Source organism: Populus trichocarpa, chromosome 5, assembly GCF_000002775.5.
Source record: "Populus trichocarpa isolate Nisqually-1 chromosome 5, P.trichocarpa_v4.1, whole genome shotgun sequence".
Taxonomy (NCBI): Eukaryota; Viridiplantae; Streptophyta; class Magnoliopsida; order Malpighiales; family Salicaceae; genus Populus; species Populus trichocarpa.
The window spans coordinates 1743886-1755818 of record NC_037289.2 but is presented as its reverse complement, the minus strand read 5'-3'; the positions used below and the strand labels follow the sequence as shown (position 1 = coordinate 1755818).

The following is an 11933-nucleotide window of genomic DNA, read 5'->3' as shown; positions in this document are numbered from 1 at the left end:
ACAACATTGATCAATCATTGGATTAGTTACAAATCAGTCCCCAATTTATATATTCATTGACATATCGGTGTTTTTACCTTTAAATCTTATCAATTTAGGAAAAACTTGATATACAAACAAATTCATGCTTCATCGCTTTTGACGTCATGTTATGTTCAATGATAGAACACTTTGAGAAGAAAGTACTGTAAATAGAACATTTAGCATTTCTTAAACATGCTATTATTAATATCATGATTTATGAAACTATATATCTATGAGTGGTAATTAAATAGGAAGAGTTATATAAAAAACAATTTTAATTGAAATGAAAATTTTTATTTTTTCATGTCAGTCATTGTATATCATAATGTATTATTAATCAATCAATGTATTTCGTTATACAAAAAAAAAAAAAACATCAAATACACATAATTTATTCTATCAATGAATAAGAAATTTCATTTTAAGCATTTTTTTCATAGCCATATACTTGCAATATAACACTAAAACACAAGTGATTTTTATAAACTCAATTTTCCTGCAAGATTTATAACCATTTCTCCTAATTTTAAGACAATTTAATATTGTAAAAAAACTATAGCAATTATTGGTAAATATTATAATAGAAAAAAAATCAGAAAAAACACAAGATTTAACGTGATTCAATAATATATTTATATTCACAGGAACAAAAAGAACTTTTATTTTTACTATGACAAAATAAAATTACATATATATTTATAGTAAATTCTAAATTGCTCAATAAATCTTAATTGTTCAAAGAGTATTAATAATTTTTCTCAATATTCATTTACTATATTATTAATATTTTCCGACAACAAAACAAGAAATAAATTTTAGAGAGATAAATATTATAGCTCCACTTTACTAAATATACTCTACTTCACTTCGATATCCGTCTATGAGCAAGCTATAATATATAATACATTAAGCAAAAAGACATCAAAGAGAAAGAAGCACAAATGCAATTTTTTTTCATAGCCGTATACTTGTAATACAACACTATAATATTATTACACAAGTAAAACAGTGACCAAGCATGCCAAGGCTAGATGGATTAGAACCCTATATTCGCTGTATTTACAGAAAACAACTGATCTTCAAGATCATCTCCCTCTTCTTATTCATGCTACTGGTAAAAGAGAGAGTTTGGATGTCAAGATCAGGATAGAAAATTAAGGATATGAAAGATCTGGTATGTATCAAGAGACCAATAGCCATATACTTATAATATATATATATATAAACTCGATTTTCTTGCAAGTTTGGTTAACCAATTCTCCTAACGATGGTGTGAACTATGACACTAACATATGAGCGAATACGTTAAGCAAAAGAGACATCAAAGAGAAATTAACAAGATTTTAAAGATGATTGGGGACTTGTTTATTAAAAAAACTATGCAAGTGAAGGACTGAGTTTATATATATATATTCCCTTAATCATTTGATCACTCCTCCAGCTAACACCTTGGGCCCTCACTTCCCTCCATAATTAATATCGCCGGACTTGGCATTTCTTTGTAGTATTTAAACAGCAAAATAAAAAATAAAATTCAACTACGGTTCATCTGAGGTGGCTTGATGCACTCAGCCCAACAGAAGGATGTAGGTATCTTTAGCCGACCCCATTTTTAGTTAGAGAAAAATTATAATAAAGGGGTGGGAAAATATACAAGAGAGAGACATCCGGGATCTGTCCTGTGCATGCACTCACTGGAGGCCAGTGAGTCAACCTGATGACTCGAAGATGACAGTGTCTTACTTGTCATCAAGGGTAAAAGATTTTGCAAGTTTTCACTTGCGTTTGGTAGAAGTTAATTTTAGAAAAAGACTAGTTGTTAATACCTAACTCCAAAAGGTGAGCTGGAGGCTTATATATTTTGCAGTAGTTGTTAAATTTTATATATATATATATATATATATATATATATATATATATATATATATATATATATATATATATATATATATAAAATTGCAGGAGTGATTCATGCAAATGACTTCATTGTCTCTTGTAATTGTTGGCTATATTCTATTTTGTTTTCAGAGCCTAATCTTGGACATGTTTGGGGTTTGTCACCATGCTTAAGCGTTGTCTGCCTTGGCCTTGGCCTCCTCGTTAGGAACAGTTTACAACTTTGACCAACGAGAGAGGCAAGGAGAGTAATCAAGCGAGAAGGCCGAAACCACATTTACAAGACTTTTCACAATAATTATTAAACTAAATTGGATCGAATGAGGTGATGATCCGAGAAATTCGTAACCTGCAACTTGATCTTTGTTAAGTTTTAAGTTAAATGGAAAAAAAGAGAGTAAAACTTAGCTAACCCAGTTGAGTTTTTAGTGTTTTAATTGATTTGGTCAAACTCCATCCATAGACTAAATTAACTCTAATGAATTACTTTAAAAAATAAAATAAAATCATATTATTTTAATAAAATAAATAGCTAAGATTAACTTCATAACCTACAAGTTTATCCAAAAATTCAAATAATTTTTAAACTAATCCCTAGAATTAATGATTAACTCGTTGATGAGCCAGAGTTTAATTTTTTTAAAACAAAATTTGAGCTCTATTGGTCACCCAGGTGGTCGCCCATTTAGGCAACCACTAAGATTGTCTATTTAGGCAACCCGACCTCGTGAGTTAGTCAATTAGCAACCAACTCGCTTTCTTGTCTCTTCTATATTTCTTTCTTCAGCTACGTGGCATATATCTTTATGTTTAATTCTATGAATCATCATCTAATAATTTAACATGTAACACACATTTTTGTATGTGTAAGACATGCATTATATTTTATCACCAATAGTTATCCTTTTGCTACGCCGATTACTACTTTACATGAAGACCAATAAAAATAAATATACTCTGTTATATTAGCACACTAACTTCTTTTACAATCATGTACCAAGAACAAAACTCAAGTTTACACTAACCAATAAGCTATTTTGGTTGACCAATGATATAATTTCCTCCTCCATGAAGAAATTCTAAGCTAGGTGTATAAGTACACCTCGGTTTCACCAAGTAGAGACCAACTTTAGACAGAGTTAGACATAAGCTAAATCCAAATACAAGCATATCATACATTTATTTTTATTTTTCTACACATTTTTTTCTTCTCCTTCACAAGTATTAAGTTAAACATAAAAGAGTTTCCCATGGATTTTTACAAGAACTCCTAGTTCACAGGCTCAATTTCATAGCATTTCATAAAAAGCCCAAGAAAATTTGTGTAAATTTTTTTCATAACTTCATCAATGACACTATCTATGAAAACTGAACAAAAATCTAGTTTATTTCCTTTTATTTTTTACCAAAAACTCTTTTCTAAGATTCTACTATAAAAGATTATAAATTAGCATATCAATGAGTTGACTTATTAGACCAAGCCAAATTTAATATCATTAAATTTTATAGATATTGCAAAAATAAAATTACAACGATAACATTGGCAATTATATTTCTTGACTTAGTTATTCAAAACGTGAGCTAGTTACCTTCTTTGCTAGTCGTACCACCATGAAAATATCGACAAGTCTACCATGTTGCTTTAGCAAATTCTGTATGTATGGGGCATCGTAATTATGGGTCGATAAAGGTTCAAACAAGCCTAAAAATCTAAGAACATGGACATGGATAGATACCCCCCTAAAATCTAACCGGATCAATACTAATAAAATATTTTTAAAATAAAATAAAATTATATTTTTAAAAAAATTAATCTCAATTAAGCAGATAACTCACAAGTTGATAATACAGTAACTTTTTTTTTTCCGAGTCAGTTACCAGTTCGGGTCGGGAAACTATGATAAAAAGGTATATATGTACATCACACCTTCTGTTGAACCTTTAAAAGCTATTTATTATGGGAAAAAAAAAAAAACCCTTCATTGCCCAGAGGCTTGCACCAGCGAAACCCGCGGAAAGTTATGGCTAAATTGAATTATATTAAACAATTATAAGGCTTTTGTGGCCCAATATTTGGGCCTAGCTATTCATTAATCTGAACAAAAGGCCTGATATGAGCCCAACATAGTCCAGGCCCACAAATGTCTCTCGTCCTCCAGATCCAGCCATTCAGCCCATATTGCTTTATGACTTTTATTTTTTTATTATCATTTCTTTCCTTTTCTCTGAGCAGCAAACGAGGGCAGGAAAGGCCCACTCTTATGATGGATGCAAAGATTTTGGGGGCGGGGGGGTTGAGATTCTGATAAAAGTTATTATTTTTTAATAAAAAAAATATTTTTTAATTTTTTATAATTTAATTTTAATATAAGATATGAAAACATAAAAAAAATTTAAGTAATGTTTTTTTAATTTTGGTTAACCTTTATTTAAACCATATTTCTAAATAAGAACTAAATCGTTATTAATTAAATTACTAAATTTAATTTTTATAATTTTTTTAAGTATAAAATTCAAATTTAATAACTTGACTAATATTAACCTTGGTATTGAAAAAAACCCTACACGAGTTAAGCTATGGGTTAATAGGTTATTTAATTAATTTTTTTGAATTGAATTAAGTATATGTTTAATATTGTAGTAGTTTTTATAGTTATAATTTTAAAAAATTAAAAAAAAATTTAAATTTAAATTTTTTTAAAACCCAAGTTTTTACCACAATTCTAAAATTAAACAGCTTTTAAAGTTGTGATGAGAGTAAAAACATTTCCAATTGTAAAGATAAATAAAATTTAAGTTTAATAAGTATTAACAAATATTTATTAAAAAATAAAAATAAAAATTCAATTTTTTTTATTGTAATTCTAATATTTCGTGTTAATAAGTGGAAATCCGTTTTTTTAACTAACAAATATTTTTTTTTTCAAAAAGGCAACGCCCAAAAACCCAATAATCATGGAATTTAACTGAATCAACAAAACGATGTCGTTGCTACTTTCTCCTCGGAAATAACACTTCCCTTAACCCCTACAAGAACTGCTAAACCACAGAAGCTCACAAAAAATCACAGGAACTTCCACTGCAAAAGAAGCTTCAATGGCATCCTTGTTAGTCTCCATCAGTTTCCCTATGCCTCTCTCCGCCCCTAAATTCTCATTCAAGGTAAAAAAAATCATTCATACCCATCTTCTTGTAAGCGACAAGTGTTATATTTAACTTATCCTTCTTGAATTTCTTTGTCATTTTATTTCATTGAGTGATCCAAGAATTGAACTTTCTTAATTGAAAGGCTCTTTATTTGAGCACTGTGAATTCTTGTTGCTATTCTTATGAAGTCGAGTAAATAATTTGGTGGGTTTTGTTTTTTAAAAGAGTGTTTTGTTTCATAAAGGAATGAACTTTATGGAGTAAAGTAGTGCTAGAGATGGTATAGTGAGGTTGGGATGTTTATAAATTTCTGGGGTAAGAGTTGTTTTATAGTTTGATTCAGTTGGTGTTTTGGATGTGATTTAGGAAAATTATGGGTTGTGATCTTGTAGGATTAGGAGTTTGGTCGTCCTTTTGTTTCCTTTAAAGGGTTCAGTGTATGATATGGATATGTTGTCTGAAAGTGTAGAGAGACTGTTTTTTCGGCAAAAAAATTGACGGTTCTTTTGAAGGATACTATGAATGCGTATTGTGTGAGAAGAGATGAGTTATTGTAGATTAATATTCCCATCAAATTCTTGGAATAGAATGTTGCTAACCATTGGATACAAATATTAGTTAGTTGTTAAATGAGAAAACAGCATTGAAAGTGAACAATGTGATCATATTTCCTTTGAGCTACATTATGATAGGGAGAGATCTTGTAGAGTAGTCCATATACAGACAAGTACTTGATGGTTCATTGCTGCACGAAAGTGTAGAGGAGATAAATGTTTTCACTTTAGAAGTCAATTAAAAGATTTGAGATTGAACAACTTTTGGCATAGAATTGTGTAAAATTGTAGTTTTGTTATAGAAGCTGACTGGTGGATTAATCACACAGTCTGTGTTTTTAAATTGTTTCCACCTATTGGCCAGCATGAAAATAAATTTTCAATTCTCTTGTTGAAAACTAATAATGAGTTCCTCTTACAGTTCTGGGGTAAATGACTATTTTACTTCTCATCTTTATGATAAGATCATATCAAATGTAAGAAACTAGACATGAAATTTGAAGTTCACGTTTGTCTTAAAGTTTGGTTTGAACCAATAGTCAACATCATAGGTTAATTCATAGAAATGCTGACTTTTTGTATATATCTGGTTGCATGTTCAAGACTGTAACTGCTTGCAAAAATGAGCCTATGTCAATGTAGAGTTGCTGTTAATTTCATGGTGATTTAGATTCTTCCTGCCAACCACTAGTAATGGTTTATGCATAAAATCCATCACTTACCACATCATGAGTTGGTAACCTTTCCCCAACTATTATTATTTTGTATTATCACGTTGTGCTCCCCAAGTTCTTGACTTGAGTTAATAAGTTTGTGTTTTGATTTGGGACTGTTTTGTGACTGGTTTCTCAGGAATTACAACTAAGGAAATCAGCTGTTACGAGACTTTCAGGCCAAGCAACATCTGGGACAGGTATCTTAATTTCACGCCACCTACCGAAAAAGAGTTGAAGCAAGATGATTTATCATATTCAGTTGATAGTTTTTACCATTTTTGCCTGTGATGGGAACATAAGCTTGTGAAAATAAGTAACTGTTATAGCATAACATGTTGAGTTGAATTAGAAGTGCACCATGGATTGTGGGTTTGTAAGAGTTAAACTATGTAATGAAAACTTCTATTTAAAGTCAAAAAAGAAAAGGAAAGGAAAAGGGAGAAGTTCACTGGTAATGCTAACAGATAATGCATAAGAAACGTGAAGACCTGCCTTCTACTTGCTCTCTTATATGACTTCAAATTTAATTTGTTTACAGCAACGAACCTTTTGGTCCCTTGCAACGCAACTGGAGAGATACTTTCTGTGAATCAGAGCTGCGGTGGATGTCTAGCAACTCCCACCAACCATTTTTACCGACTTGTTTCTAGTTGTATGCATGTAAGTTCTTGTACTCACAAAATAATAACTGGTTATTGGGTGGGGCCAGATATAGATGATGGTTGGGGATTTGTAGAAGGTTTCGTTAATCAAATTACTTGATTTTATTTTATAATGAATGATCTGACTGGCTCATTTCATTTTTCTTGTACTGTAGACTTTGATGTTGAAGTGAATATCAGAAATATCAGAGAATGATGAATTTCTTTTTATAATTGGACCAAAGTAAAATAATAATGAAATCTTTAGTTTTCCTTGATAAACATTTTTTTATCATATATATGATCTCCTCTGAAATGTTAGGATGATTTCTTGGAAGGAGCCATGGACTTCTAGAGAAAGAACAAAGCTTGCTTACACACCTACCATGATATTATGTTTTATGCTCTTGGTAGAGTCGATGGTGGAGGGTTTTAACGAAATTCATTTTGAAGTGATTATAGCTATTTGTTTCAGTCAGAGCTACATTATAACGGCATCATTTTCTTAGCACTTATATTGCAGAAGTGTTGGCAAGTCATACTGTGCATGGAATAATTTATGTTTATGCATACCCATTGTCATTGCTGAATGGCATTGGTGCATTTTGGCTTGCATCAAATTAGTTCCTGGTACCATTGAGTATTAAGGTGAGGACTTTTTTTCAAACTTGAAAGACCAATGCAGCTCTTGAATTTTTGTGTCTTAGGGCTCGTAACAATTTGCTGCGCTTGCTTATGGCAAGCTGCTGCATTGCAAATGGACAACCCATGATTCTATTACCATCTATCCTGTAAAATTGGTGCACAAAACGTGGTCTAATGCTTGTTCTGTTTAGTTTAATTCGGATCCTATGTTGCCGAGTGCTTTCTAGCGAGCAATGCAAGCAAACAGATTATGAAACCCAATGCCGAGACTCATGGTCAAAGCCCGTGGAAGCAGCTTTAGTTGAAATCATTCTTTCAAGAATGCCATTAGTTGCCTAATATTGCATTGACATAGTTGGTCCTAGAGTCTCGAGGTTATCAGATAATTCATTCTATCAAGAAAACCCTTAATGGTGTTATTTGCATCGGTATAGTTGGTACTAAACTTTTTCAATTAGTTTCAGCTTTTGTCTCATATATATCATGTATGATTTCTCTCATTTTGTTGGGAAACAATTTTAAGTGGGTCTTTGCATTCCTCTCTCCCTTTTCTATTAAGCACAACTAAGATTCCATCTTTTGTCAAAACAGATGATAGTTGATAAGTGGTCCCAAAGAGCTCAGTGAAGCTCTTGGTGGTATGTTGAAGCTTGAAACCTAACTCAATTTCAATTCTAACATTAATTTATCGGGGTTCTATTTATCATCATCTTTTTTTACGGGGAGATTACCAATCCATTTGCTGATATAGTTAAAAACAAGCATGCTTCAGATTTTGATTGGATTTTCTCGATAAAACATGCTATGTAAAGCCTCAATAGTAGTGGTCCCGATTCTAGGGTTATGCAAACTCTGAATCTAGTACTCAAGTAATCTTTTTTTAGCCCTAATTAGTTGACTAATTAATAATGCATCTGGTAACTTCACTTGCTTTCGAGAGGAAGAATTAATCAGAACAACGAAGGTTCACCTACGTGCATCCACGTGGCCATTTACATATTTTGTTTAGCTCTAGCATTTTCAGGTCATGTATTTGCTGGTTGGACTTGCTTAAATGGCCACGGAGAGCCCCGGGGGGCATGCAAGAGTGCTCAAAGAACCATGTGGTGTTCGTTTGACTCCTATTGCTGGGAAACCCTTGAAATGCACGTAGTCTCCACGTAACCAATTACTGATGAATGAATTTGCGTCATAGGTTGGCATACTTAATTAGCATGATTTAACATCAGGGTTTACATAAATATGTGAACAAATAATGAACATTACTGGTTTTAGCAAGCTGCTGTTGCTGTCTTTTGGTCTGGTTCAGAGACCGTTCTTGAGTTTTTGGATGGCTTCGTCAATTATCAAGTCTTTCCTCTCTAAGAACCTTCAGTTCCTTTGTTCAATTCAATTTGAGTTATCAAAATAACAAAGTTATTGTCAATGTTTTATAGTGATTGATCAGAAAATTCACAAGTTCTGAGCAGGAGCAGTACTGTTCGTCATCCTTATAAGAGCGTGCGTGTGCGAGAGAGAGAGATAGGAGAAACGTCTGAACTGTAAAGACGAAAAGAAGAAACAAAATCATTTTAATTAATGGTAAAGGGTTGAGAAGAAAATTTAGATTCCAATATATTCACACTGAAACTAAAGTTTTTCCAGCAATCTGATGCACCCAACTTCCTTCCTGAAATCTATGAATAGGGAAACTAGAGGGTTCTTACTCAAAAGCAACAACAAAAAGGTTCTATTATAGCTTGAGCATTGCTTACAGTACAAATTTCAAAAATCTTTCTTGTGAAGCTCGTATTTCTCAAAGTTATGAACAAGAAGCTAACTTGTCATATGTGTACAACAATCACAGGCCTCAAGCTAGAAATTATGAGAAAATGACAGACACCAAAAACTTTGCTACTTAAGTGAAGCATGCGATTCGAAGCATAGCTAAAATTATACAGATTTCCCCCCTTCACTGTAAAGGAGAAGTTAAGAGATAAGACGAAGAAACCCTAAGCTCAGGAGAAATATATATTAAATATTACCTCAGATTATACAGATTTGTCAAAGCTTTTTAAAGTCAAAAACTTCAAATATCAAACCTTGTCAAGAGATCTAAATCTTTATCAAGCAGGTAAATCTCCAAAATTTGTCTTTTTTGTACATCACGGTCTTCATGTTCTTCTTCTTCTCGATCTTCTTTCTTCATTACTTCATCATAAAGAGTGGACATTATTTCTCAGGAAGGATTTGTGAAAGAGCTGCTGTTGCCCTTCTCAAGAACCCTAAATTCTACTCCGTTATTAGGAGCTTCAATTGGTTGCTTTGGCTGCTTACTTTCATGGTTGGATTCTTCACCTTGGTCAGTGCCAGAAGCTTTATGTTGGTTAGTGGATCTCTCTCTTTCAGCCTCTCTATATTTATGCAAGTACCTTACCATAGCCTCTGCATGGTCATCAAACCCTAGAGAAATGAGAGCCCAACAGATGTCATCTCCGTTCACTGTCTTGCGGTTCTCTTTCTGACACTTATCAGATGCCTCACCAGTTACAAAACTTACAAATTCTGTCGCACATTCTTGCATGGTTTGTTTTGCTTCTTTGGAAATCTTGGCAGTTGGTGGCAGGATTTTCTTCATCATCCGACCCACATTGGCAATAGGCAACAATCTATCTTGCTCATCATCCATTTCTTCTTAATAAGAAATTGTTCTTTGCTTTGCAAACTCTCTTGATAATAGTTGTATAAATATATGTGTATGTGTATGTGTCTCCACGGTATGCGCATGGATGCACATCGATCACTAACAAAATATATAACAAATTGTTGAATTATATATAAAAAGATCATGTTACGGATCATTTGACCAAACAAGAAGTTTTTAAAAAGTTGATTTAGTTGTCCGGTAACGCTATATTTACTTTAATTTATTCAGGATTTTTTATAGTTAATTTTGATTATGTGTTTAGTTTTGTCAATAAGTTATTTTGTATTCTACTAATTGTTAAGTCATGTTCTTAATGGTTATATGAATTGATTAATGTATCTCTTGTTATTTATAAACAAACAAATTGAATTAATGGTTGTCACTAATACAAAAGACAAGATTAAATAAAAAATATAAAAAAGATTCTTAGAGTAACTAATACCAAAGACTATGATTTCTTAAATTTATTTTAAAATTAAATGAGGACTCACGATTCTCGATATTATATATATAAATATTCAGTGTCACATAATATACTGAGATATAATATTAATGTTATATTTTGATACAGTTAAAATAACCATTTATAATTATTGAGATTTTAAATTGACATTTTAAATTCATTCTTTGTTATTATAAAATTATAAAAATCAAAATAGGTTACTTCACCAATAGAATTCTAAAAAATATAATGATGTGTTATTCAAATTGCATAACCTAATTCTAATTTGATTGAAAAGGAAGGAAAGAAATTAGAACACAATAAAAAGAAACAAGAAACAACATTGAGCTCTTCGTGAGTTTAATATTGTGATAAATTTTGTGATTATTATTTAAAAAATCATATTTTAAAAAATATAAATTTTTTTTTTCTCATAATCAAGATTTCAAGGAAATTTTTTTAATAAAACTTATATAAAACTGTGATATATATTGATTATGTAAACACCTTTAAAATTATAATTAAAACAAAATATAATTTTAATCACATCTTATTACACTAAAAGAAAAAAACTTCTTCGTCAACTAAAGATGAGGATTAGTTTGGTCAACCTAAATATTAATAATCCTAGTAACTTTGCTAGTTCCCCAGCTGCAAAGCTGATTAGTACTGGTCTCCCATACAGCACCAGCTTTTTTTAAAATATCCATATAATCTGCAGCCCCCCTTTCTGCTTGCAGTGTATTAGGACTGTTCATATAATACTATTTTCTACAAATTCAAATGAGTGGACTCCGTTTGTGCACGTTTGCATGTTTTGGGATTAACCTAAGCAATACCTAAAAAGAACTGATTTTAAGCACTAGCTTGCAAGTGCTGGCGTCTGATTTACCTCAAGCTTAGGCTAGTTTTTAGGTTTCTCTCTACATGGCATCAGAGCATTTGCATCATGAGTATAATTAAACAGTTTGGTTGGTCATACTGCTAGTGGGAACTCAAAAGCTTTAGATATTGATTATAGCAAGAGGCAAGATCAGTTAATTTAATTACTTGTAGTGAGCTGAAATTAGGTTTCCAAAGGGATTGTTTAGTGATCAAAATTGATTTTTTTTGGAGTTTGATGATCATGATCATGATCAGTGCCAAATCTTGAAATGGGCGTTTTTTTTATAATGGATAGTA

The 11933-nt window shown here is 31.6% G+C and overlaps 2 protein-coding genes across 2 annotated transcripts; one reads left to right on the top strand and one right to left on the bottom strand.

Moving 5' to 3' along the window:
* Window positions 1–4913: 4913 nt before the first annotated feature.
* Window positions 4914–7260, top strand: LOC18098690 (uncharacterized). Its single transcript, XM_006382441.3, has 3 exons — window positions 4914–5082; window positions 6474–6534; window positions 6876–7260. The coding sequence occupies exons 1-3, from the start codon at window positions 5017–5019 to the stop codon at window positions 7097–7099; spliced, it is 351 nt and encodes a 116-aa protein (XP_006382503.1). The 5' UTR covers window positions 4914–5016; the 3' UTR covers window positions 7100–7260.
* Window positions 7261–9322: 2062 nt separating this feature from the next.
* LOC18098689 (nuclear transcription factor Y subunit B-4) lies at window positions 9323–10394 on the bottom strand. Its single transcript, XM_006382440.3, has one exon. It carries the CDS (start codon window positions 10289–10291, stop codon window positions 9842–9844), a length of 450 nt encoding a protein of 149 aa, XP_006382502.1. The 5' UTR covers window positions 10292–10394; the 3' UTR covers window positions 9323–9841.
* Window positions 10395–11933: the final 1539 nt, after the last annotated feature.